This window comes from Xiphophorus hellerii, chromosome 16, assembly GCF_003331165.1.
Source record: "Xiphophorus hellerii strain 12219 chromosome 16, Xiphophorus_hellerii-4.1, whole genome shotgun sequence".
Classification (NCBI taxonomy): domain Eukaryota; kingdom Metazoa; phylum Chordata; class Actinopteri; order Cyprinodontiformes; family Poeciliidae; genus Xiphophorus; species Xiphophorus hellerii.
The window spans coordinates 2,855,716-2,883,687 of record NC_045687.1 but is presented as its reverse complement, the minus strand read 5'-3'; the positions used below and the strand labels follow the sequence as shown (position 1 = coordinate 2,883,687).

The window sequence follows — 27,972 nt, the reverse complement described above, 5'->3', positions numbered from 1 at the left end:
AAAAGAAGATTCAGACATTCGTTATGAGCAAATATAAAAAATGTCACTCGCTTCTTTTAAAAATGTAAATTTTACGGAAGAGTTTAACTGCCAGAACTTGGAAATAAATTTAGGAGAAGCAAAAATTTTAAAATCTCGTTATAATGAGATTTACATGACTTATAAACAAAATATATCAAGTCGTAATCTGTTACATCTCGTTAAAATGAGAAACTTTGCTACACGAGAAAATGAAATGCAAATTGTTAAAATGAGAAAGTTTCTTCTTCTAACAAAATGAAAAAAACGAGTTTCTCATTAAAAGAGAAGCAAAATTTGTCCGTTATGACGAGATATAAAACACGTCTTTCTCGTAAAACTCATTTTAACAAGATACCGCTCCTGAATTTATTTCCAAGATTATTGGCAGTTAAAAGCTTCCATAACATTTGGATTTGCTAAATAAAGATGAGTAAATGTAAACTAGAATAATGAATGAATCCAGTTTCCTGCATTCTTTTTATTTCTCTTTTTTTTTCTCTGACAAAAAAAAGGAACAACATAAAAATATCACTGACCAAAACAAATGTAAGTTTTCCTTTGGAGAAACTGGCTTCCATTTTTACATTTAATTTAAATTTTAGGCCCAAATTCTGACATTTTTTACTAGAATGTAAAAATAAATGTCTCATAAAATCAGTTTAATTCAATCTATAAAACCTTCAGAGCTTCATGAAATGCAATAGATTTATTTTCTTCTAGAAAATGCGACGTTTAACGTTACAGACGCAGAATTCAACTTTTGAACTTTGAGTTCATCTTCTGCATGAATGAAAACAGAGAAACTTCCTTCACTGACCATCAAAAACACATCAAACTTTACATTTATAATGTTTTATATCATGGACGCCACACGGACCGAACAGGTAATAAAATGTTAATTTGTTAAACTGTTAGAATAAAGTATTTCTTCTTAAATCAAATATATTTTTGTTAAAAACTGTTTAATCAAATTAAACCATTTTGTTCTGCAGCTTATTTAAATTCTGGTTTCTGAGGTATCCGAAGAATTTCAGGAGATGTTTGATATTTTTAAAGTTCCAACTTTAAAGATAAATTTGCTTTATGTCAACATTTTCTTCTATTTTTTGTATTTTTTAATTTTCACTTTTGTTTTAGAAATTTAAAGAGAAAAGAATCTCATAAAACTTATTAAATATTTTCTAACCGTAGTTAATATATCAGCTTTTTATATGATACTTTTTTTTTCAAATTTAAGAGGCTACTTTTCTGCAACATAGAGGTTACCGTCCTACACTTGAATTTTATCTTCCTGTAACTTAGACGTTACCTTCCTCTAATTTAAAAGTTACTTTTCTGTAACTTCAGTGTTACTTTTTGAACCTTTGAGGCTATCGTTCAGAACCTTACAGGTTACATTAATGTAACTAAGAAGTTCCCCTCTGATAACTTAAAAATTAGCTTCTTCAACCTTAGAGGTTACCTTCCTGTAACTTTGAGGTTACCTACTTCTAATTTAAAAGTTACTTTGTAACTTCAAGGCTACTTTTCTATAACTTAAATGTTACCTTCTGAACCTTAGTGGTTACCTTCCTGTAACTTTGAAGTGACCTTCCTGTAAGGCAGATGCAATGTCCCCTTTTTGGGGTACTTTTCTGAAATATGGAGGTTATCTTTCTGTTACTAAGGGGGTTATTTTCTAAAACTTACATCATACCTCCTCACAGCTTAGAGGTGACAAATACAAAATGAGCTAATGGCTACTGAAAACTCATTAGTATTATAAAGTCTCTTTCAGTCAGAGTACCTGTTATAATTGAGCTGTCCTGTTCCTACCAGGTTAAAAAGTTGCCTCATATTAAAGTGTAGTTTCTGTGAAATATCAGCTAACAAAAAGTAAATCCAGTTATCAAAATTTAAAGTTATGGAAAGAAAGATGTAATTTCCAGAATACCCTTCAAAATTTCTCTCCTGTTGGAAATATCAAAGGCAAAAAAAAGTTTTAAATAACACTTCACGAGATTCACGCATTGTCCTGACAGCACCTGAATGCATCATGTCAATCAGCTTAAATTTTCTTCTTTCTCAGGACGTTTTGGTTCAGAAGAATAAAAAGTCGGAGGGTTTGTGGAAGGAAACCAATGAGGTGAAGCAGGCGGCAGTTAATAGTTCATCACAGTAAATGGTTCGATGGTAAAGATGCAAAGTTTACTGATCTTTGTTGGCCAGGAAATCTCGGGACGACCCGTTGGTTTCCGACGCCGCTCGCTGGAATGAGGAATTCGTTCCTCCTGTGTTGTTGTGGATCTCCATCTGCAGACCTGAAGACACAAAGTTACCATCAATCAAGTCCAGTTACTCCGAAAAACACGTTGACCATTAGAATAACCGCTGACCGAGCAGCTGGAGCGCCAAAGCTGGTTTAGACGGTGCTTACCTGCCCCGCCCTCCGCGTCGGGGTCGGCGGACGGCGGCTGGGCGGCCGAGGCCGGAGGGGGCGGCGACGGGTAGTCAGGCGGCGTCTCGTTCTCGTCTCCTGATAGGTTCCTGGGAACTCCTGTTACCATGGAGCCGGAGAGGCTGACGGGGCGCTTAGCAACGGGTAACTTCCTCTCTGGGAGACAGTCGGATAAACATTTTTAGATTTATATTGTTCAAACAGCAGGTGAAGGCGACACAAATTCGATTTTTCTCAACCAAAACAAAAAAGGACTTGAGCAACTTCCATATGTGGAACTAAATTGGATTTGATTGTTTTTAAAACGTTTCGGTCACTTTATACATCTTTTATGTCATTGATGCGACACATGCGTCATAATTCTGCACCAGAAGAAACCAGACGCTGTAAATCAAGATGTAAAAAATGTCTGAAAATGATCATTTTTATGAACTTATAGCGCGTCGCATCCTAATCACGGCTCTGACTTCACATAAAAACAAACTTCTCTACAGAAGTTGCAGGAAATTCTCCACTAAAGGCAGATTGCTGCTTTCCTTTTCGTCTTGTTTTGATCTTTGATCCTGCTTCCATGGTTAAAGTTGATCCATAAACGGCTCCGTCCATCATCACTTCCAGAAACAGAACACTGTTGTGTCGCAATAAGCAATAAATCCATTAATCGTGTGATAAATTAAAACAAAATTTGCACGATTTATCGTTTTTCTCTATTCTTTCTCTCAACCCAAGAACTGGATGATAAAAGTCTTTAATCTGGTTCTTTGGTCTCAACTAAACCATTTTAAATATCTCTCCTGTTGGAAATATCTCCAACAGGAGATATTTCTGTTGGCACAAAAATTCTCCTTTGAAGGAGAATTTTATTTACAGAGACCTCATAATTAATTTTATTTGTTGTTCTGTTTATTTATTTTGGATATTTAAAATGTTTTCCAGTTCCAGCTTTAAATGTTCATTAGAATTTAAAGTTTATTGATCTTTGAGAATGTGTTCTTGCATCATATTAGTTGAAAATAGTCTCAAAACAACAATATTATTGTTTATCGCACTAAGTCATCATCCAGCAAAATTTGTTATGGTGACAGACTTAAGTTTAGAGAACCAAATCTGTAAAACTTCCATCAGTGGGAATAAAAATCGATTCATAACGACCTACTTTTCTTCTGTCCTCGGTACTGCTGGGACTTCCTCCTCTGTTTGGATCCGGCAGACTGCAGATCTCTGGACCCTGAAGCCAACAAACGCCTGGGTTAGCATTTTGGGTTAGCATGTTGCCTCAGCCCCCCCCCACCAGGTGAGGGTTACCCGCGGTAACGGCCGGCGGCTGTAGCTGGTACCCGGTCAGCTGGCACCAGCCCACCGGGTACAGGTCCGGGGACTCGCAGTCCACCCACTGGTCGTACTCGTCTTCCCAGCCGTCAAAGTGGATCCGCAGCAGCCGGTGGACGATCCTGGTCACCGTGGCGACGCAGACGAGCCGCGGCTCCATGAGGTCCACGGCCTCCAGCTTCATCCCAGGACGGAAACCGTGGTTCGGGACTTCCTGTTGGAGCGAAGAGAGGGGAGTTTAAACGCTCTGCCTGGTTGGTAGACGAGTCGTCACGGCGTCTCCACCGTCCCTGACGGGTTCTTTTGGGTTCCTGTGGTTCTGAGAGTCCATTCTGCTGCCAAACTGTAACCACAAAATTAAAATAATCTGTTCCATTGGTAATGTGCTTCAAAATCAGAAATTAGTCCATGGGTAAAGTTTAGTGGAAGGATGATCATAGTGTGCAGCCACTTTTCAGGAGTCAGGCAAAAAAAAAAAATCAAAAACAAAGTTTTGTCTTTGTTCTTCTGCAAATATCTTGGTACACTGTAAATAAGACAAAACTAACTTAAAAGTAATTTTTCAGCAAGATACATCGGTTGGTTTTAAGACAATAATTCCTCAATACCGATGAAAAAGTTCTACTTCCATATTATTTCACTAGGAAAAAAAAATCTTGTAATAAGGTATAAAAAATTTGGCACATTGTGCAGATTTTTCATTTAACCACTTAGGCTTATTATGTACAACATTGAAAATATTTTTAATATCAACATGTGAACTTTAGCAGAAGCTTATTTTAATAATCGATTAATCACTTCATTAGTTCAGAATCCATCAGTTTTTGGTCTGACCTTGTTGAAGAGGTTGACCGGAGCGGCCACTGACTTGCTCTCCTTCAGATACTCGAACCACCTGAAGGGAAGACCGGCGTAGCCTGAGGAGGAGAAACAGGCGGAGCGTCATCCCTGATCTCACTGGACGCTTCCAGGATATTCCAAAACTTTCCAAAACTTTCCAAATCTACCTCCTAACCATCTTAAGAGGTTTTTAATTTACAACTTTTCCAAGAACTTCTCGTTTACTTCCCAATATTAATGTTCTCTCCTGAACGTACGGAAACTTTTCGTTCCAACTTTTCCAATCTAAAATTTTATCAAGAATTTGAAAAAAAAAACAAAAAAATCTTCTGATTTCTTCAAACACTTTGTTAGTTTCATTGGGAACAAAATACTACACTGCAAAAACACAAAATCTCACCGAGATTATTTTTATTCAGTTTACTGTGTAAATGTCTTACTACACAGGAAATAAGACAAAACTAACTTACAAATAACTTTTCAGCAAAATATAGGAGCTTATATTAAGTCAATAATTCCTTAATATTCATGAAAAAGTTCTAGTTCCACTTGCAGATTATTTCACTTTATGAAATGGGGGAAAAAAATTATAAGTGGAAAATCTGCCAATATTAAGGAATAACTGAGCTTGTTGAAAAGTTACTTGTAAGTTAGTCTTCTATTTTTTCAAGTGTACTAAGATATTTGCAGTATTGCTAAACAAAATTGCTTGGTAAGATTTTGTGTTTTTGCAGTGTATTCCTTCGTTTCTGTTATTTAAAGGTTTTCAGAAACCATCCGATTTAACAGGATGTTAAACCTGCAGCTGCAGGAAGCCGGACGTACCTCTGGGGGGCGTCAGCTCGATGTTATTGATCTCACAGAATCCAGCGGGGAAGATGGACGGAGACGTGGAGTGATAACAGAACCAGTCGGAGCCATCGGCTGCTTCCGAGCCGTCGATGCCGATCATTAGGTATCCGTCTGCCAGAACCTGCGGGAGGCGACGGAGGCTGCAGGTCAGGCGGAGAAGTTTGAGTCGCCGTCTGAGCGGGACGGACTCCTCCTCCTCCTCACCTTCCTCACTGTGGCCACGCAGATGGCAGACAGGTTCAGCGGGTCGATGGCCTCCAGCTTCATCCCGTCCTGGAACCAGAGTCCGGTCTGATCCACCTCCTTCACCTGCGGGGGACAGAAGACATCACTCTGAGGTTAACAGGTGTTAAACTGCCCCCTGGTGGTCAGAAGATGGAATAGCCTGATGTAATGACCGTGTATGAGGGATGCAACCAATGATTATTTTAGTAATTATTCTGACGATTAATCGATTAATTGGACAAAAGAATTGGCACATTCTGCAGATTTTTCAATTAACCACTTAAGCATTTTTATACAATATTAGGATTGCAGATAAATAATTCAATTCTTTTTTTAAAACAAGAAAATAAAATTTTCTTTGTTTTGAAACGGTTTGAAATCACAATTAATCGTTTTAGGCCCAATTAAAATCAGGTAAATTAGTGGGGAAAAAAATCCAGAAAATCTGAGAATTTGTTTTAAAATACGTTCTAGCAACTTTCAGCTTAATAAGAGAACAATTTTAAAAGGCTGCAGAAGTAAAATATGGTTAAAATCGATTTTATAATCAATAAATTTTACATCTAAACAGGTTTAAAATGCATGAAAAACAGCTGAGCCCAGCTGAGGCTCACCTTGGCAAACAGCTGTCCAGGAGCGTCCATCTGTCCGTCCAGCTTCCTCATCCCGTCTGAAAACAGAAACACACACCTTCACCCTCCGTCTGTCCCTCCCTCCTTCCTCCGCACCGCCGGACTTAAGCCACGCCCACCTGATCGTTTGAAGCGGTGTCCGATGGAGCGGGACCAGCCGATGCTGTGGATCAGCGGGCTGTACATGTGGCACCAGAAGTCGTCCGTCCCGTCGTCGCATTCCTCGTAGATGAGGCGCAGCCGCCCGCCGATCACCTGCAACGACACGGTCGTCATGGAGACGGAAACGCCCCAACCGTCCGACCTGGCCGACCCTCACCTGCTCCACCAGAGCCACCCGAGTCCGACACAGGTGGGTCTTATCCACCACCTCCACCCTCATCTGCTTCTTGAAGGGGAACTGCATGCTCTCCTGCACCTGGAGGAGGAAGAGGAGGATGAGGAAGACAACGTCAAGCAGCGGTTTCTTCCCCCAGACTGTCTCAGATCAATCAGTCAAGTTTGCTTTTACAGCACATTTCACTAATAAAGCAGTTCAAAGTGCTTCATATGACAGAAACACAAAAATCAACAATCGATTTCATTTTGCTCCTGAATACGTTTTGCGTGTTTTTAGATCAGGTTTGAGCGTTACATAAAGTTTGTGGTGTTTTTTGAAGATCAGGGCCACTGAGTCGAATCTGCAGGAAAATTTACTTCTTCAGGATTCATACAAATCCAGCACATCAAAATTCAACAAATTTCCGGACATTTCAATCAGTTTTGGAATATTTCTTTTTATTTACCAACATTTATGCTTCCTACCTTTAATCTCAGCACGATAAAAAAACACCTGTTAATTTCTTATTAAATCCAATTTGGCTCATTTATAACTTTGCTGATCCTCAGATGTAGCTATCGCAGTTTTCAGATTTAATCTGTGCAAAATCGGTAGTTTAATCCTTAAAAAAATAATAATTTCCATAATGATGGAAGCTGAATGAGCAGAACCGAACTGAAAGCCTCTGATTCATGCGTCACCTTCGATGAGAAGTCCGGCGGCAGAGTTTTGGACCCGGTCAGTCTCTTAATGAGGAAGGTCTTCCAGTTGGTGAACCTGTGCAGGATGGCTGCAGACAGAAAAACGTCAGCCAATCAGAAATCAAACCAAACGGGTCGGTCTGCAGCAGGATACCGCCCAGGATCGGGTTCGTCAGAACCGTTTACTCACTCTGAGGAGGAACCAGAGGTTTCCCTCCGGCCGCGCACCAGCCCACCGGGTGGATGTCCGGCACGCATAGATTCAGCCAGAAGTCCCTGGTGGAGTCGCTGTCGAAGCCCTCATAGCGCAGCAGGGCCTTAAATCCTGCAGGAGGAGCCAGAACCCGTCCGGTTAAACCAGAACCTCCCCAGACAAAGGCTTAGACGGATCAGCTGAGCTGTGGGTGCTAACCGGCTAGCTTGATGATGCTGGCGATCCAGTAAACCTTCATGGGCAGACCGCTGTCGGTGTTCGGGACCTCGACCCGGACTCCTTCACCGACGCTGCCCCACGACTTCCCCATCAGAACCTGGACAGACGAAGCGTCAAAACTGGGCTGGAAGCAACGAAACCTCCTTCTCCAGGCTGAATTTATTCATTTTCTTCAGAACAAATCTGTTGGAATCTGACGAGATCCACTTTTATCAGGATCCAGTGAGGAATGAAAAGAACTCACTGGACCGACCAACACTCCAAAACAACAGCGAAGTCCAAAGAACTTGGTGGGGGGGGGAATAACACAAAGGTTAGGAAAAAAAAAATTTGAACCCATTTCTGAACAGCTTTTTTATTTTAAGGCTGATGAAAAAATGCTGGGATCTGTTGACTTTATGTGAATTTCCAGAAAACTGGAGGGACTGATTGGTCTAATTTAGCATCTGGAGTCTAGAGGGCCACATAAAAAACTACGGCGGGCCACATTTGGCCCTCGGACCTCGAGTTAGACGCATGTAGAGGAAACCAAGATGGAGCTGAGGAGATGAACTCACGTGTTTGAAGGAGCTGACCGGCGCTCCCGTCACTTCTCCGTCTCCAAGGTAACGCCCCCAGTCAAACACATCCACAGAGACTGCAGGACGCACCGCCAGCGTTAAAAAGCTGCCATGTTTGTGATGATGATGATGAGTGAGGAAGGTTCTGCTGCTACCCACCGCTCTTTCTGGCGCCGCCCTGCTGGCTGGACTGGTGCTGGGCGTACGCAGCCAGTTTGGTCATCAGAGGCTGTTTCTGCAGAACTTTGGCCTTCTTGGTGGGCGGCTTCCCCTTTCAAACACACAGGAGGCAGATCAGAGCCTTCCCGGGTTCTGGAAGGTTCTGATCGGACTGGGTTGGGCTCACCTGCAGCCTGGCCAGGATGCTGGCCTTCTTGGAGTTGGAGGAGAAGCTCCTAGAGCAGGAGACACTGCAGAAACGCTTGGTTTTACTGTAGAAAGCGTCCCGGACCCCGATCATCCCGCACATCTCACAGGTGGCTAAAGAACAACGACGGAGAGAAAAACTACTACGAAGAAAAACTACCACCTGCTGAGGTTCGCTACCTCATTGGTGCCCAAACTTTTCCACATCATGGCCTCCAATCAGCATTATCTTCTGGCTGGGGAACCCCACAGACAAAATATGCAAACAAACATCAGCTTTCAGAATGTTTTCTATCACTTTCATTCACTTTCCGATAATTAAATGCCAACTCATACCTTCTAATTTCAGTTCTTAGATTTTTGTGCAGCAGTGTCCTCCATCGTCTTATTTCTTGACAGAAATGTTTCCATTTTGCGATTGCTAAGCAAAGCAGCTTGATAAATCTGACTCCCAGCCAGCCAGAAAATGAACATGGAAAATAACATTTAAATAAGTTATGTTACCTTTAATATTATAATGATTGAAAAAGTACAATGGAGTATTAGAGCCATACTAAGAATTTTTTTTTTTTTAAATGCAAGATAAAGTCATAATGTTACAAGAATAAACTTGTACGAGAATAAAGTCGTAATATTATGACTTTATTCTCGTAAATTTGACTTTATCTCATAGTTTTATTTAGTTTTCTTTTCTTAATGAGGCTTAATATTCTGTCTTAAAAACATTTTTGATTCTAATAAAAAACGTATTAGTTTTTTTTTATTTTTGCCTTTTTTTCTCCCAAAGTTGTGGCGCCCCCTGGTGGAAAGACACTGCGCTAAATGGCCCTGACGTTTACAACCGATTTACTCTAATTAAATACTCCCACCAAAAACAATGTGGTGCTTAATTGGTTTGAGGTTTTTGGGAAATTGCTGCAACTGACATTAAACGGAAATAAAGTGTGGCTTGTTTTTTTTTATTATTATTATTTTATCTTCTATCTACTGTATCTATAATGCTTGAGAACAAAGTTTTAGTTTGTGGAGACTCTTCTGACTGACCCATGCCTGCCTTGCCGTCGGGGTAGGTGTACACCTGTCCGTTGGTCTTAATGAGCATCAGGGAGGAGGAGGAGGATGAAGAGGTGGTCAGTTGATGGCCGACCCCACCCACGCCGAAGTCTTCGTCCTCGCTGTCCTCTGGGCTGGAGGCGGCGCTGCCGGCGCTGGAGTCTGAGCTGCAGCTGCTGCGGTCCTCCTCCAGGCTGTCCAGCATCCCAAAGGAGTCCTGCCGCTTCCTGGACGGACGCTCCATCTGAGGACAGACACACAATAAGAATACAAGGTAAAACAGAAACCAACTATCAAGAGAAAAGGTCCTTCATTAAAGCTGCAATGGATCCAGAGAACAAAGAGCAGAGAGGCAAAGAAGTTCAAACCCTCCATCCATCAAGAAGCTTATCCCCAACTTCAACATCTCTACTCAGATTCCAACCATAGAGCCAGATAGAGATTTAAAGAGGATAAAAGTGTGGATTTGTTTTTCAACATCTCGTAGAGAGAGCGGAGAGAGGTTTGGGAATGTTATGATGGAAGGAAATCTTCCACAGTTGCTTCACATGAAATTTAAAGTTGAGGTTGGAAAGTTGTGGCAGATTCACGCTGTAGAGGAGGGAAGTAGAGGGTAGGACCGAGTAGTAACCCCTGAGGGATCCCACAAGTGAACATCCTGTTCTGTTTGTGCATTTTGTTCTGGAAAAATCTTAAATATTTACAGCTAAAGCAGCTTCTATTTCTTTCAGTCTAAGCTCTACGGATTGAGAAGTTCCTCTAGTATAATAAAGAACAATTTTCCAGGTTTTCTTTGGATTTTGGAAGCTTTTTCCCCTTCAGTTTTTGAAGCTGACCATGTTTTCAGTTGGGTTTTTTGGATCAGTCAGGTTCCTCCCTCTCTAACACTTTTGGTCCCATGATTTATGATTTATTTTAACCTCATCAGATGTTTAGATCTGTCAGACATCTGCAGCTCATTAACATCTTAATGATCAGATCTTGTTTCTTCAGCTCTGCACTGCGGTGCTCAGACTCTGCAGGACACCACACCAGGCTCCCTTCAGTATTCCTCTAATTCCAGCTTCCTGCCGGTTCTGAATCCAGCTCCAAGGTTCTGGAGTTCAACTCGCAGCTTGGTTTCACTCATCTACACTCATCGCTTTATTCGGCATGCATGACCCGACTCTGTAACGGCAGTATGTGTAGGAATCAGTCTGTCGGTATCGATCATTGCTGCTCTCTAGAGAAGCGGCTCGAACAAGCATAACAAAGCGGGAACAGAGGTCTGTCTCCGGGCAGAGGGTGGAAGGGACTCACCGGGTCTCTGGGGGTCTCCATGGGGCCGGATCCCGCACAGGAGGCCGCTGTCTGGATCGCCTCAGCCCGCAGGAAGGCAGGTTAAAACCTAGCGGCAGACATAACAACACAATTAGCACAGCGCTTAGGCTGAATGCTGGACGCTGATTGGCTGCTGGCTCCGCTTCGTGTGTGGAGTTCAGATGAGGCGGCGATGCGTCCACCGCCCCCTGCTGGACAGATTCAGAAGCGCAACAACAAAACAGCTCCACAGCTTTCTGCTGCGGCTGCAGAAAACCATACGAGGGAGTAATAGGGCCAGACAAAGAGAGAAAAAAATTACGAGAATAAAATTAGAATATTATGAGAATGAATTAATAATATCAGTAGAATAAAGATGCTACATTACCAGAAGAAAGTCGTAAAATTACTAGAAAATGTCATTTTAATGAGAGCAAAGCCTCCATTTAATTATCAAAATTTGGTGTGTCTGAGTGGTTGTTTCTTCGAAATAGTCATTTGCTAACAAGATGCTCAACATTCCTAATTTTATTTGTTTATTCTTAACTATTTTTGGTCTAGTTCTCAAAAAACTGTAATTCTCCTAATATTTCAACTTTATTCTCCGAATGCTATGACTTTATTCTTGCAGTAATGTTCTTACTTTAATTTTATTTTTTTTCTTAACACTCCGTTGTCGTACAGAAACGCAAATATCACATTTCTTGCAGGTATTTCTAAATTTGAACCATAAAATCAATGATTTTGTATGCAATAAATCACCAAAACAGTCTAAAAATCCTGGAGGGACTGATCAATGTGAGAAGATGTTATATTACTGCATTTTAAGAAGTATTTATCGAAAGCACACACAGCTATTTATTAATATTTTAACAGTGTGTTATTGGGTTTATCAATACATTCTGGCACAACAGGCCCTGTTTGTAGAGCAAACACTCACTGAATGGGCCTGGTTTTAAAGAAGGTGCACCACCTACTGCCAGCCAGAAGATGGTGCTGTTGAACTCAGGCTGAACTCCAGCTCCATGTGTGGATTCCTCTGAAGAATAGGATGTCAAGTCAAGGATTAGGAGGAGGAGGAGGAGGACATGCTGGGGCTGGCAGGTCGGCCAGAGGTGGAGCCTCAGAGACAGGAACCTGTTTGAAAGATTCAGAATCAGAGAAAAACTGGATCAGGATGTTTGGATCTAACTTCTTATGCAGGTAAAACCATCTCTCTCCCTCTGGATTCAATAGGAATGTATTATAGGATGATTCTAGGCTGAAATGGCACCTGAAATGATATTAAGAAGTTGTTGTTTTTTTCCCACGTGAAATAAGTAAAATGAGGTTCTTCTGGAGTAAACCTGACCGTGAAGTTCTGTTCTGTGGCCCGGTTATCAGAGACTCTGCTGCTGAGTTTCAAGGCTGGTTCTGTCTGTGTGTGTTGTTGGCTGGTTTCTGTGGTCGAGTGTGTTCAGCTGAAAGAAAACCCACCCTGTTCTGATTTCAGACCAACGCTGAGCCTGAACTCGTTTCAGCTTCCAGGAGAAATCCTCGGGTTCTCCGGTACAATGCTGGACCCAGAGATCAGGAAGGTTTCATGCGTTTTCTGCTGTCAGGTGTTGTTTACCTCTGGGTTCATATGGGACACGGCGACGGTTCAAGAGAGGAACCGGTCCAAGCACATTTCTCTGTTCCTATGCCGCAAACACTGAACCCAGCAGAACATGAAACAAGAAAGTTCTGCTGGAAATGTGGCTCCAGGTTCTCAAGCCGAGTTCCTGTAGAACTCGGCTTGAGACCTTAATGTCTCACTTTTCTCTCTAATGAGTCAGTCTTCATTAATTTTTCCACATTTCCACTGACTCACGAATGTTTCAGAACCAGGAGTGGAAGTTGTTTCAGAGTGGTTCAGGTCAATATTTCTGAGTCCTCTGGTGCCCATCTGATCCGGTCACAGGGAACCTCCACCACAGCTGGTTCTTCTTGGTCGAGTAGAGCTCTAACTGTCTTTACACTGCAAAAACACAAAACAAACAAAGTGTTTCTGTCTAGTTTCTCATGTAAATATTTTAGTAACCCTGAAGTAAGACAAAACTAGCTTACAAGTAACTTTTCAATGAGTATAGGACCTTGTTGTTTGTTAAAAAAAATTATATTGATGAAAAAGTACTAGTTCCACTGACTGACTATTTCACTTATAACATTGGGAATTTTTTCTTCTTATAAGTGAAATAATCTGCCAATAGAACTAGTACTGTTTTTTTTTTTTAACCCCTCCAGGGGGTCTTTTGTGGGCTCTAGTGTCCCTTATATGACAGTAGGCTGACAGGAAACGGGGAAGGAGAGGGGGGAAGACATGCGGCAAATGTCGTCGGGTCCGGGAGTCGAACCCGCGACAGCCGCGTCGAGGACTCAAGGCCTCCAAATACGGGTCGCGCTAACCGCTACGCCACCACGGCACGCCCCCGAACTAGTACTTTTTAAATCAATTTTAAGCACTTATTTACTTAAAACAAGCTCCTATATCGTGATGAAAAGTTACTTATAAGTGATTTCTGTCTTATTTCCAGTGTACTAAGATATTTGTACTAGAAAGTATACAAAAATTACTTGGCAAGATGTTTTGCTTTTGCAATATAATAACAGGTCCAACCAGGTTCTGCTTGTGGATCCAGTTGTGTTCTGGTTCTGGTCTGATCCTCCCCTCCCTGTGGTGTGTTCAGATATCCGTAGGCAACCACAGCAGAGAGACACAATCCAACCGAAGTCTTGCGAACTGGTGTCTCAGGGCCTTCAGATCCAGATTTCTAGAGCACGAAAAACATCCATGAAAATGGGAAAACTGTATTTTGCAGTGAAATCTGGAATATTTGTAGAATTTGCTGGCTTGGATCTGAAGATTCTGGGTTTTCCAAACAGTCTTGGTGAGAGTGTCCCTCTTACTGTTGAGGGAAAGAGAGACTGTACTGGTTCTGTTTTGACAGCTGTAGTTAAAACTGAGTTTTTCCATTCTGGTTGCTCAATGATGCACATGTTAGTGGGCAACATGGAGGCTAAATGCCTTGCTCTGTGGCTGAGAGAGTCATAATTGAATCAACAACTTTCAGATTGGAAGATGATAAATTTTCTACTCAGCTTCAGGCGTCTTACCAACACCGATTTAATGGAGAGTTGAAAAGATCGGATGTTGGGTGCAGATTTAGCTGTTCTGCTGGACCCGCCCTGAGTTCCTGACGTTGTTCTGACCCGGTAATGAGGTGTTGCTTATACAGGAGCAGTTTTTGTGGTCTGGAGAATTTGCCTTGGAGATAGAAACTGAAAAAACTGGTTCATAGTCAGATCACCTTCTTCAAGGTGGGATTGTACCGATTCATGGAAAACAACGTTAGGAGTCCCAAAGACCGAGAACATCCCTGATGGATTCCAGACTGCAGGACACCCAAGATTAATCTGTAATCCGGATCAGATTATGAAGGTACCAGAAGGTTTTCGAGGTTATTGTTCATTCGTGCAGCGGTAGATGAGAACATGTAGTTGTCCAACCTCAGAACAATCGCCTGTACTAACCAACATTTCAACCAGTGGACAAGCATCTCAGTCACTGTCCTTTTTTAACCCAGAAACATTTGTATAAATAATCATTCTTCACCTCATACCTCAACTTTTATCCACATTCAAACCTCAGAAGACACCCTGATGTAAAAGTTAGCAACGTTTGTACATAAGAAAAAGGCGTTGTCGTCTGTTCTTCAACCTTTCAACAAAACGTAATGTGAGGAGTTGTTGAAGAGTTAACTCCGGTCACAGTGTCTTTCCTTCAGAGACGCTAGAACTTCCCCTGAGTCCTTAGAAACTTAAGAACTTCTCTGGTTGGACCCGTCTCTGCTCTGGTGTAACGAGGGCAGATTAGTTAGTTAACTACAGTTGTCATGGTAACTGGTTGCTTTATTAGCCTTGAACTTTGACCAACAGGAAGCACTCTTCTAAATGTGGTAAGGGTGAAAGTCTTCATAAAGTTTGTGGAATCTTTAAAAATAACAAAAATCTCCTGGAGGTGTAAGTGGTCTTGGGCTCCGTTCTGGGTGTTTGTGAGGAAACGGTTCTGGTTGTTTTGGAGACATCTAATGTTCTTCTGACAGCTTACCTACTCTGGTTTCAGAACCATGGTCTTGGGGTGGTCTACAAAGATGATGGTGGTCTTTTGATTGATGTGGAGGACCAAAAGGAGGTTACAAAGATGAGACTTTGCAGACAATATTCAACAGGGTTCATCTTGATGATTGACATCTGACCCAACGGTTGAACGATTCAGGAACGGGTTGTAGTTTTGACTGAGCTTTTTGGCTTCTTCTGGAGTTTTGGATACATGAGTAGGTCTTACTGACCTTAGGGATTAGTTTTTGAATCATTTCAAGTACTTCAGCAGGTATGTGGAGATTCTACATTAGTCTCAGTGCTTTTCTGTGAGATCTAGGAGGTCTGATTCTGTTTATGTCCATTGAAAGAGTTTTCTAAAAGATAGGGTCTTTCAAAGGGAACTTAACAGGAGTCTGAAGGTGTTTTAGGTTGGAAAAATCTGAGAAGAAAGTGTGAAGATCTCCAATAGGTTTTTTTTGAGTAATTTGTTAAGGTGTTTGTCATAACCCAGAACAGGTTTGACCGATATTTATGCTTAAAAGGCCTAGAGGGATCGAAGAAATGAGGAAATGAAAAACGGAGGACACTTGAGGCCCTGAAAACTGGAGGAACCATCTTGAAGATAGATGTGCTGGAAGTTTCCAAGTTCTAGAGAAGAACTTCATCAACAACAGAAATATACAACATTTCTGAGCAGATTTTGAACCGAACAGGTGAATCTGACACCTGAACTGCTCTGCTCAGAGACTCCCAGAGTCGTCTCATCTTTCTGTCTCTGAGCTGATCATGTGTCGGATAGTAAACGTGTAACTTGGTGTCATGTCGACTCCGTGTGGTCGGACTTTCTCAACATTCCTGTTTGTTTTCCAGTGTTGTGAAGGAAGACTCGGCTGAAGGATTTATGAGCTCAACCCGGTTATTTCTGTGCTGAGCGTGACCACACCCACACTCACCCACAGGGTAAAGGTTGGGTTTCCTACAGATGTGCTCTGCTCTGATTGGCTGCTGGGTCTGTGATGTCACATGACACACCGTCATCGTGGATCCCACCATGTTGTATGAGACGATCCTCTGCAGGAATGTTTGTTTTGCTCTGATTGGTCGATGTTCCGGCCACAAACCTCGACCTTGGTCTGATGATTGACAGCTTTGTTTATTTTCTGCTTGCACAGAGCGGTGTGGGTGTGGGTGTGTGTGTGTGGGGGGGGGGGTGGGGGGTGGGTGGGCGTGTGTGAGTTACACGGCTGAAGGGAGGCGCTGAGTCATGCAGACAAACAGTGAGTGAGAGAACAGAGTGAGAGGTGGCTGCATTCCAACATGGAGTCTCAAACACACCTGAAGCAGATCAGATCTGGGTCCAGATTCTTCAGAAGGTTCTGGTCAATTTCAGTTCAACTGGTGATCCAGGATGGTCAGATTGGATGGATGGATGGATGGATGGATGGTTGGTTGGATCGATCGATCGATCAGTGGCCTCTGAATCCTGTGACCTGCGATCCAACCTAACAATAGGACTCTACTTCAGTGTTGTTTTGACTTCACGTTAGACTTGGGGCCCCTCCTTAGTCTTGGGCCCCTTTAGATTACAGCTCATTAAAATCTACCAGATCTCACATTTTGATCACATATGAATCAGATTTCAGTCTCTTTGCAGTCTGAATCTTCTGGTCGGACTATTGTTCCTCCACAAAGACAGGAAACGCACAACGTGATGTCATCAAGGGATGGTGTCCACATAGCAATGTAGGCGGGGCTTAGAGCTGACAGGAAGAGCAGGACTTCCCTTAGTAAATAAAGCTGGCGTGGAATCAGCCTCCTGTCATTGTTCTGTGAGACAGAGTGCCTGGCTCGGAGGCAGCCGGGCAGGAAAACTCAGAGAGGAGCATTCCAGTGCTGGAGATGGGGCTTCTCGCTTTCTATTAGGATCCAGGCCAAAAGTTGTCATCACGATCAGCTGCTGCAGCTGTTCCGGTTCCTTCAGAGGTCCAACCTTTGTCCAAGACCTGAAGGAATGTGGAGAAATCAGGAAAATCTGTAGGAGACAAAACAGCAGCTGGGTTTTTAACTCGGTGTTCTGTTAGCATTAGATTAGCCGTCAGGCACAAGTTTGTAGGATAAAAGTCACAAATTGCTGTACAACACAAAATAAATACTAAAAAGTGTAAATAAGAAAAAAAAAAAACAACAACCCAGCAACCATGAAATAAAGAAATTATGAAATATGCTAATGTCAACTAAATAGTTTAATCTTATTCTCCAATCATGGTTCAAAGAGAGCCTGAGAACCAGAACTGCCAACTGGAGGCGAGTCTCGGCTGAGCTGCGTGTTTCTGAAGTCAGGAGGAGGTTAACGTGTTCAGACGGGTTCTGACATGAAGAACGGCTTGTTGCTGTCATTCATGACTTGTTCTGTGTGCAGCTGCTGTTCCTCAAGGAATCCTGAGCAAAACAATCATCAGCTGTACTGTTCTGGGATCTGCTGTAGGTTTTAGACGTTCTGGTTCAGTCTTTATGAGTTCTGAATCAGGAGGTCCTCAAGGAGTGAGCCATAATAAACTGTGGGTCCAGAATGTCTCGGAATCAAGAGAAGACACTAAAATTGAAAATAAAAACATATAGAACTGACCAGAACTCATGATATTGCATTCTAAACATAAACTCATCTTACAGCTTATTAGATGTAAATCTGAGGGCGTTTTTACACCGGGTAGAATTGGTTTGATTGCTACGAACAGTTAAAAATTGTTTGGATTTTTGAAATTTTCTAGAAAAAAAAGAGGAAATTTCTGACATTGAAAAGTTAAAAAATTGCTAGAAAAAAATTGGAGAATAATCTCAAGTTTTAAAACTCAAACGTTTAAAATGTCCATGTTTTCCTTTAAAATGTCTGAGTTTTCTATTTTTTTTTTTTTAGCAAATATTCAACATTTCAAACTCAGAAATGTCCAAGAATTTTTTCTAGAATATTTCTGAGACTAATCTCAAAACATTTCTATTTTTTTCTAGAAATATTTTGACTTTTTAAACTGGAAAATTTCCTCGTGTTTTCCAGAAAATTTCTGAGTTTTTATTTTTGGCAGTAATTTACTCTTTTTCCCCATTCTGTCCACAATCGCCCAATACGGCGTCGTACCAAACCTTTAACAAACCTGTCCCCCTCCTCGCCTGTGGGGGCGCTGCACCACTGAAAGAACCGACACAAACACCTCAGAAAAAGACACTCAGAGCAACTTCCTTCTTCGCAAAATGTAAACAAAAACGGAGTCGGGTATGATTTTAGCAGTTGTAAGATTTCCTTTTTGTCTTTGGCAAACGACCACGGGCCGTTTCTCCTGCTACCGCTAGACTAGCGGGTTTGTTTTGGTAGTAGTTACCCAGAATACCTTGCGCTGTAGTTCACCTCCTACTTTTGGAGCGGTCTCTCATCCGCTTGACCTTCGCATTAATTGGAACCACACCAGACTTTACTTCAACCGAACCGAGACCCAGGTTTGTAGGGACCGGAGTTCGCATTTTTGGTCCGCCGGTGGCGTTGGGGTCGTAACTGAAGTCTGTTTTCAGTCGGTTTTAATTATTAGAAAGAAAAACCATGCAAAAACCGTATTTTAGCTAAAATATTTAAATTGAGTATCAAGATTTGCTGTGTGAAGGTAGCATTAGAGATGTTAATGCTCTAATGCTAATTGTGAGCCGGTTTGATGGTGGCTCACAATCTGTGAAGAAGTGGATCAGAACCAACATATCTGGAAATAAGATGTTTTCTGTTGATAATTTACAGTTTTACAAAATCATGATTAGAGCATTTTTCAGTTTATTTAGCTTCCGTATTCCTGGATCTGTCGTCGCTAATTTCATGTTTTCTCCTTTTAGGGTTGCTGAGAATCAGCGGTAACCTTTGACCCCTCACCTTCAGAGTCTACCTGAGGGGGCGGGGCTTGGGGAAGTCAGGGAGGGAAACATGGCAGCGACCTCCATGGTGCCGAGCAAAGGTGAGTGTGTTAGTCATGTAGAAGCAAACCGGACCTGAGAGGTTCTGACTGAGCAGGTTTGGAGAAAAGGCCTAAATGCAATCTAACTTTCCAGGTCTTGGTCTGGTTCTGGTGGAGTTTGAGTACGAATACCAAGATCAGAATGGGGTTCTGGTCACCATCAAACCCAATGAGCGCTACGTCCTGCTGGCCAAGACCAACGACCACTGGTGGCACGTCCGGAACGACAGCAGCTCCAAAGTCTTCTACATCCCGGCCAAGTACGTCAAAGAGCTACCCACCAACTTCCCGTCGCTATTGGACTTTGCTGACAAACACGGTCCAGAACCGGTCCCTCATCCTGTGGTGGCTCCAGTTCCTGTTCCTGTTCCTGTCCCGGTTCCAAAGAGTCTGGAGGAGCCTGGAGGAACCAGAACCAAGCAAAATGATGAGGTGACGATCCGCCTCAGACCCGACACTTCCAACCGGCACCACCGCAATGAGAACCGCATGTCCACTTTCGGCGTACATCTAGACTTACCGGACCTGGCACATGTATCGCCAAGGGTCCATACAAACCACTCTGCTGGTTCTGCTGAGACTGGAACTACAGCTTCCACTGGGACTACAAACATGGCTGACAGTAAAAAGCAGCCCCACGTCAAGGGGCACCATGAGGACCAACAGGAATCTGGAAAACCGCGGGTTCCCAGCTTTAGTCCGGCGGACCCGCGGACGTCCAGCAAGCACCAGAACCAGCCCATCCCTGTGGAGATGCCCGTGGTTCCCCCTCACAGCAAAACGTCTGAGGGTCGTCATGACAACAAGCAACAGAAAGAGGAGCCAGAAGAAGAGGAGGTGGCTGAGGAGGCAACAACATCAGAGAGCAGTGAGGAAGAGGAGGGGTGTCGAGGTCACCACATCTACGAGTCCATCCAGGACCTGAATCTGGACCTGGAGGCTCTGAGCCTCCAGAAGGCGCCATCAGCAGCACCTGAGTCCTCACTTCCTGCTGCGGCTCCGCCCTCCTCACAGGTAAGATCCTCCCACTTATTCAGCCTCCTGCCTGATTTAGGTTTTAATTTTCCAGACATGTTTCTGGTGATTCAGGTTTCACAAAAGTTTCCATCTACATCGACCCTGAGCATTGATTTAAACACTCCAGACCTGTAGGGGGCAGTGTAATGCTAAGCTAAAACCTATGTCAGCCAATCAGAATCCTTCAAAACAACCCAACTTCCTGTTAGGAATTAAACATGGCCACAGGAGGTTTATTTGTGTGGACTGAAATAAAGTTTGAACTACTTTTAATTCGAGCATTTGAATATAAAGTTAATTAAAGATGAGACAATATCAATTACTAATATATTGGTGCATTATTTGTTGTAGACTGTAATTCACGGGATCTTAAATCTCCATTTTTTGCATGTCCACATATAAACACAAATCTCAGATTTTCTCAAATCTCTATTCTGATCTGCATCAGTTTTTAATGATGCAGTTAAAGTTGCTGCTTTACACTTTGTTGTGTTTTTATTCAGCCTCACCTGATCAGTAATCACTGCAAGTTGCTCGTTGGTTTGTGAGCTGATGTCACATGATTCTGTCAGCCAATAGCCTTCTGCAATGTCAGTAGCTTTGATTGGCCATGTGGGAACATTGTGGCACATCTTTTTTCTGTCGTCCTTGAACACATCCTGACCCAGACAAGTCCTTGAATGCAGCATCCGTGCTCAGATTGAAGGTTTAGTTCCTGTGTGTGTTTCCTGAATGATCCTGATTTCCTGTTGGAGTCTGGAGGAAACAAACCGTGTGTGCTGCTCAGGTCAACATGACTTCGTTGGATTCTTTTGACCTCCTGATCAGCAGGATCAGAGTTGATGTTCTTCATCTGCTGCAGCATGAAAATCAGAGCCTGATGTTCAGAGGCTGCTGGTCTCTCTACAAAATAAAAGCCCTGTGCATCTGTGGCTTATTTCCTGCAGCGTCGGCACAGGAAGCTGGAAGCAGAAAAGGCTGTTTCCTCTTTTTATTCTCCTCAGAGCAAAAAAAAAGAAAAAAAACCCCCAGAAAAATCCGCTGAGCTTTTGCTGTTTAATCCTAAACTGGCTTAATGTTGTTCTGACTCTGCTGTGGATTTATCTAGATGTTTATCATGAATTTAAAGATGAACCACGTCAACAACAGACTGTGATTTATCCGCTGGTGTTTATGTAGTTTTCTGATCCAGTCAGAGCAAGATGTTTGTAAGGATGAGCAAGTTCTGGATGATTCTAGCTCTGCAGCTGGTTCTGGACCAGTTCAGGGTCTCGGTGTAGAACGTCTGATGTCAGAACAGGATGTGATGAGGTCAGGTGGAAGCAATGATGTCACAGCGGACAGGAAGAGGTCAGGTCAGACAGGAAACCGTGAGGCAGCGGTGACGGTGCAGCGACACCTGCAGGTCAGAAGGGGAACAGAACCAGAACCCAGACTGTTTGTGTTCTCTGGGTAAAACTCTGAAAGCTGCAGAACTTCACCTCCCAGCTTCATTCATCTGGTCTTAAAGCTGTCATGTGTTGCATTGTGGGAAACTGAGTCAAAGCTTTCTCTGTTGCCAGTTTTATTTTTTATTTCCAAATGCTTCTGAGGAGTTAATGATTCTGAAGGAAAATCTAAGGGAAGTCAAGTTATTTTCCCCAATATGGAAACAAATCATTGTGTGTATTAGCAAAACTTTCTAAATTGAAAAAAATACTGTATATCTTAATCAAATGAAATGATATTGTTGTAATCAATGGCACATCTTTACTATATTTCTTATCAAGTAGAGGAAAATATGAAGGAAGAGATCTATAGTTAGTATTTTTCTTAACGAGTTGACAGACCGTAACAAGAGCTTCTGTAACCCACATTAAAATCTGATATAAATAGTTGATTAAATACCTGTAGACAGAAAATAACGTCACTGCCCCTTTAAGGAACTAGCGTTACAGACGCTGCGTCTGTAACGCAGCACACAGCCCGGAGGGAGAGAACAGAGGAGGAATCAGAGGAACGCGCAGTGATTAGTTAACAACAAAAGTTAACATTATATTTGAAAACCATAATCTATCCGGTCGGGAACTGACGGGAATTTTATGAGCGCTAAACTAAATCGGTTTTGGTCAGTTTTTTTGCTTGGTTGGAAGCTCGGTCGGAGTCAGGATTTGTCTGCCGTGTGCGGCGTGCACATTCATGGACGGGATTCACGGACGGGATTCAGGATGGCGAGCCAGACCCAGACATTCAATTCACCTTCTCCATCACATTAAGGAAGGACTCTCCTGCGTGTGGTAATTCGCTGCCAGGACGAACTGAACCGAACTGAACAGAACTGATAATTTATTGAATTATTATTTTTTGTTGGATCGAGTCAACTAAGATTTTTTTCATCGAACTGAATAGCTGATTTCATATTCGGGTTGTACTCGAATTTAAAGTGATATACTTTGGTTTCTATATGTTATATCTTTGAGTATGATTTGAACAATTGTAATTTATTTTGATTTGATTGTGTTTGAGGTATTTTCTCACCTGTAAAAGAAAGAAAATGAGTTAACTCAGAAAAAATAGGGATCTCAAAATAGATACAACATAGGAAATAAAAGAGACTGGTCTAACTAATTCAAATTAGACTGTCTAGAATAACATAGGAGAACAAAGATCAGTCTAATTAAATTAGATTAGTCTTATTAAAATGAACTAGGTGAACTAAAGAGTGAAAAGAAAAGGTGATATACTCTTTATTTATTTCTTTTTTTTCCCTTTTCATTTTTATTTGCTTCCTTATTAAGAACCTGCAATATATTTATTTATTTATTTACTTAATTAGTTATGGTATCTTATTTGTGTGTTTTATATTCAGTAAATTGCCGGCTTGTTTCACTTAAAGCAGCGGTCTCTGGTGTTGTCATTCTTGCTCCCCACTCCTTAGAGCCTAGAACTGGTCCAGTGGCGCAGTTAGCGGTTTGATACCGGTGCTACAACTTGGCGAGCCAGCCAGGAGTGGCTTAAAGCATTTAAACTAGAAACCAGAGACCGTATAGCATTATTAGTGTTAAAAACATGGATATCGTTCAAACCAGTAATGTAAAAATCCCTAACTCTGTCATAGTTAGCGGCATGACCAATACAGAAACTGATGACGAACTAAGCGACTTCTTGGGACAATATGGTTCCATTCAAAGAGTAATCCCAGTAGATCTCACTGAACCAGATTCACCCAAACAGGTTATCGTAGAGTATGTGTATGGCGCAGCTATGCAATCTCTTTTACCTTCATTGCCATATGGGCTTAACAGTAAAACTAAGAATGATGTCACCTACCACATTAGAGCCCTAGCTAATGTTTACACACCTGTAGCTAGCAAGACAGCTACACAGACTTACCTTTCAGAGTTAAAGGACATTGCAAAACAGACTGGTAAAGACTTTGCAGCTGTCCTCAGAGAAGAGCTCTCCCTCATCGGTGAGACTCTCGATCAAGATCACTCAGAGTCCCAAGATGAAGATGCAGAGCAGAACTCACCTGATACCCCAGAGCAACATGCCCCTGAAAATGCTGTACAGGTAGCCCCCCTTCCCAGTATAGCCCTGCAGCAGCATGTTCAACATCGTTGGTCTCCACCAACGACACCATCTAAAGAAAAGACACAGCCTGCTCTTAAACTTTCCTATGTCAATCCACCTGACATACAAAAAGTAATTGTTGAGCACATAGTGAGAAATGAAGACTCTGCTCTGCAAGTGCACACTTCCTTGAGACTCAGACCCTTCTCTGGGCGTTTCCCACGTCCCAACAGTGAAGTGGATTATGAGACATGGCGCTCCAATGTGGAACTTCTTCTTAAAGATACAACACAGTCTGATCTTTACAAGTCACGAAAACTTCTCGAAAGTCTCTTATCACCCGCCCTTGATATTGTGAGGCACCTGACACCTGATTCTCCTCTTGATGCATACTTGGAGATCTTGGACTCTGCTTTCGGCACAGTCGAGGATGGAGATGACCTCTTTGCAAAGTATCTCAACACAATGCAGGATAATGGCGAAAAACCTTCAGCTTATCTACAACGGCTGCAGGTGATGTTGAGTACCACCCTCAGAAGGGGAGGCGTAACTGCAAACGACCTTAACCGGCACCTTCTCAGACAATTTGTCAGAGGCTGCTGGGATAACATCTTGATAGCTGAACTACAGCTAGAACAAAAGAAGCAGAAGCCACCCACCTTTGCTGAACTTCTCCTGTTACTCCGCACAGCAGAAGATAAACGTTCTTCCAAAGCTTTACGCATGAAACAGCACTTCAATGTTTCAAAGCCAAAAGTGTCTTCTCATTATCAAGGTGTTTATGTGCAGAGTGAAGAAGGCTGCAGCTCATCTCAGCCAGCTCCTGATCACAGGTCTGAAATACAAGACTTAAAGAAACAAATAGCTGATCTACAGTCCCAGCTCACACGTATCGCACAGAAAGACAGTAGAAAAGCTAAATCAGCTGTCAGACCACTAGCTCCCCAAACAGTTAACACACATTCCCCAGCTATCACTCATACATCTCAAAGGCTGCAACCCCACAGCCGAAATGCAAACAACACCACAAGCAATAGACCAAGGCCCTGGTATTGCTTTAGATGTGGAGAGGATGGGCACATTAAGCCCCAGTGTGAAAGTGAGCCGAACCCATCTCTTGTGGCTAGGAAGAACAAGCAGCTAAAAGAAAAGCAGTTAGCATGGGACAGTCAACATGGCACTTCAAAGCCTGATCCTTTAAACTAGACCCAGTTCCGGTTGTGGGACAAACAGGGACTGGAACACAGGAAAAGTGTCCCAAAAAGAAGCTGCACAGAGCCCATGTGTACTCTCACACACAGAGACAGTCAGTGACCTTGCCAAAAGGGCTGATTGGAGCCAAGTGCACCGCACAAGTGACCATAGCTGACAAAGACTGTAGTTGCTTGTTGGATTCAGGCTCCCAAGTAACAACGATCCCCAACTCCTTCTATCTAGAGAACTTGTCTCACTTGCCTCTCAATTCCTTGAACGACCTGCTTGAAGTGGAAGGAGCCAACGGTCAAAGCGTCCCTTATCTTGGCTATGTTGAGGCCACCATCAGATTCCCAAAGAGCTTGCTTGGAGTCGACATCGAGGTACCTACGCTAGTATTAGTTGTACCTGACATGCGCTCCACGTTATCATCAGTGCTTATAGGCACAAATACTTTGGATATTCTCTATGAAAAGTATGAGGAGATTTCACCTCAGAACTTCGAATCTCTTCCCTATGGCTACAAAGTAGTCTTAAAGACCCTTGAAATCCGGAAAAAACAGTCTGTTGGTTCCAGCCTGGGAGAGGTGAGGCTTAATAGTAGAGACCTCAAGACCATTCCAGCTGGACAGACCAAAGTAATTCAAGGATCAGTGAGCTGCAGAACATCTGAAGTTGGAAGGTGGGTGATGGTAGAGTCACCAAAGTCATCGTCCCTACCTGGTGGCATCCTGGTGACAGATAGCCTGGTAAGTCTATCACCAAAGCTATCACGCTGCATACCAGTCATGCTTAAAAACGAGTCACAGCATGACATCACCCTGTCCTCAAAAACCGTGATAGCAGAGATACATGCTGTCAAGAGTGTTCAACCTGTCAAGACCCCTAATTCAGACTCTCCAATAAAACCTGACCAAAAACTAAGCCTCAATTTTGACTTTACTGATTCCCCTGTACCCAACGAGTGGAAAGAGAGGATAACAAAGAAATTGAGTTCCATGCCAGAGGTGTTTGCAGTGCACGAGCTTGACTTTGGGCGCACTGACAAAATCAAACACCATATAACTCTCAGTGATGAGACGCCGTTCAAACATAGGCCAAGACCTATACATCCGCAGGATATAGAGGCTGTGCGTACCCATCTCCAGCAACTCCTCGATGCAGAAGTCATCCGTGAATCAGAGTCACCTTTCTCCTCGCCGATCGTAGTTGTTCGGAAAAAGAACGGCGATGTCAGACTTTGCATAGATTACAGAAAATTGAACACACAAACAGTAAAGGATTCATACGCCTTACCTAATCTGGAAGAGTCCTTCTCAGCATTGACCGGGTCCAGGTGGTTCTCGGTGCTCGATCTCAAATCAGGCTTCTATCAAATAGAGATGGAGGAAGCAGACAAACACAAAACCGCATTCGTCTGTCCTCTAGGATTCTTCGAATTCAACAGAATGCCTCAGGGGATAACCAACGCCCCTAGCACGTTCCAGAGACTTATGGAGCGTTGCATGGGAGAGTTGAATTTGAAGCAAGCCCTAGTCTTCCTGGATGACCTAATCATCTTCTCCTCTACATTGGAGGAGCACGAGGAAAGGTTGATGCGTGTGCTCAACCGATTGAAAGAGTTTGGCTTGAAACTGTCACCAGAGAAATGCAAGTTCTTCCAAACTTCTGTAAAGTACCTCGGCCACATTGTGTCTGAAAATGGCCTTGAGACCGACCCTGATAAAATAGCAGCATTAAAAACCTGGCCAAAACCAAACAACTTGAAGGAGCTAAGAACCTTCCTGGGTTTCTGCGGTTACTACCGCCGGTTCATTAAAGACTACTCAAAGATCGTGAAGCCACTCAACGGGCTCACTGCTGGCTATCCACCGCTAAGAAAGCATGCTAAAACTACAGTGAACCCTGAGAAGTATTTCAATCCAAAGGACGTCTTTGGTGACAGATGGACACCAGCTTGCCAAACAGCGTTCGACACCATAATCGAAAAGCTAACAACCGCACCCATCCTCGGGTTTGCTGACCCCAAGCTCTCCTACATTTTACATACAGATGCAAGCACCTCGGGCCTCGGTGCTGCTCTCTACCAGGAGCAACAGGGACAGCAGCGCATCATTGCTTATGCGAGCCGAGGTCTGTCGAAGTGTGAGTCCAGGTATCCTGCTCATAAATTAGAATTTCTTGCCCTTAAGTGGGCAGTAACAGAGAAATTCCAGGATTACCTGTATGGAAACACATTCCTTGCTGTCACAGATAGCAATCCATTAACATATATTCTTACCTCAGCTAAGCTCGACGCCACGAGCTACAGATGGTTGGCCGCTCTGTCGACATTCGATTTCCAGCTACAGTACAGAGCCGGTAAGCAGAATCAGGACGCGGACGGACTGTCCAGACGTCCTCATGGCAGAGTACCTGATGACATATCATCACAAAAAGAGTTGGAGAGAATACAACAATTCACAAAAAGACACCTGTCAGAGGCTGATTATGCACACCTGAATGAAAGCACCATCAAAGCCATTTGTGAGAAGCATTTGGTCCATGAAGTAATCAACAGTCACCCTGGGGAAACATCACCCAGCACCACCTTGGTCGTGTCACTTGCCCACCATCCAAAGGCTCTCCCTCAAAGCTTTGAAGAGGAGGATCAGCTTGGTGGCCTACCTGTCATTCCCCCGTTGGCACCAGCTGAACTAAGAGACAAACAAAATGCTGATCCCTGCATTGGTGAAGTCCTCAGGCAGGTGGAGTCCGGAGAGAAACCCCCACCCTCCTTGAGGAAAGAACTTCCTGAGCTTGGTCTCTTATTGAGGGAGTGGAACAAACTGGAAGTCTCAAATGGTGTTTTGTATCGCAGGCGACAAGAGGGTGCTCAGACTCACTACCAGCTTGTACTCCCTGAAGCCCTGAGATCCGTAGTCCTCAAGAGCCTCCATGACGACATGGGTCATATGGGCACAGAGCGCACGCTAGATCTTGTCCGGAAGCGATTCTATTGGCCTAAAATGTCAACTGATGTAGAAGATAA

The 27,972-nt window shown here is 43.0% G+C and overlaps 2 protein-coding genes across 9 annotated transcripts in view; one reads left to right on the top strand and one right to left on the bottom strand.

The window, feature by feature from the left end:
• Positions 1-665: 665 nt before the first annotated feature.
• On the bottom strand, positions 666-11,224 carry LOC116735805 (MBT domain-containing protein 1-like). 4 transcript variants are annotated; one of them, XM_032587911.1, is made up of 18 exons: positions 11,068-11,224; positions 9,760-10,012; positions 8,696-8,829; positions 8,509-8,614; positions 8,347-8,426; positions 7,769-7,886; positions 7,547-7,681; positions 7,357-7,445; positions 6,656-6,754; positions 6,456-6,591; positions 6,319-6,374; positions 5,684-5,788; positions 5,453-5,600; positions 4,622-4,704; positions 3,764-4,001; positions 3,615-3,686; positions 2,438-2,614; positions 666-2,321 (listed from the first exon to the last, which is right to left on the bottom strand). In XM_032587911.1, the coding sequence occupies exons 1-18, from the start codon at positions 11,086-11,088 to the stop codon at positions 2,209-2,211; spliced, it is 2,163 nt and encodes a 720-aa protein (XP_032443802.1). In that variant the 5' UTR covers positions 11,089-11,224; the 3' UTR covers positions 666-2,208. The 4 variants fall into 4 exon arrangements, with proteins under 4 accessions (XP_032443802.1, XP_032443801.1, XP_032443804.1 ...); XM_032587910.1 differs by having other exon boundaries at positions 8,509-8,620; positions 11,068-11,223; XM_032587913.1 differs by lacking the exon at positions 11,068-11,224 and adding an exon at positions 9,052-9,159 and having other exon boundaries at positions 8,509-8,620; positions 8,696-8,951; positions 9,760-9,864.
• Positions 11,225-12,142: 918 nt separating this feature from the next.
• The window catches only part of arhgap27l (Rho GTPase activating protein 27, like), a 34,758-nt gene continuing 18,928 nt past the window's right edge, over positions 12,143-27,972 (top strand). For all 5 annotated transcript variants that reach the window (XM_032587081.1, XM_032587078.1, XM_032587079.1 and 2 more), the window contains exons 1-3: positions 12,143-12,270; positions 19,060-19,178; positions 19,273-20,192. In XM_032587081.1, coding sequence (XP_032442972.1) covers positions 19,148-19,178; positions 19,273-20,192 — 951 coding nt within the window. In that variant the 5' untranslated portion in view covers positions 12,143-12,270; positions 19,060-19,147. The remainder of the gene's footprint in view (positions 12,271-19,059; positions 19,179-19,272; positions 20,193-27,972) is intronic.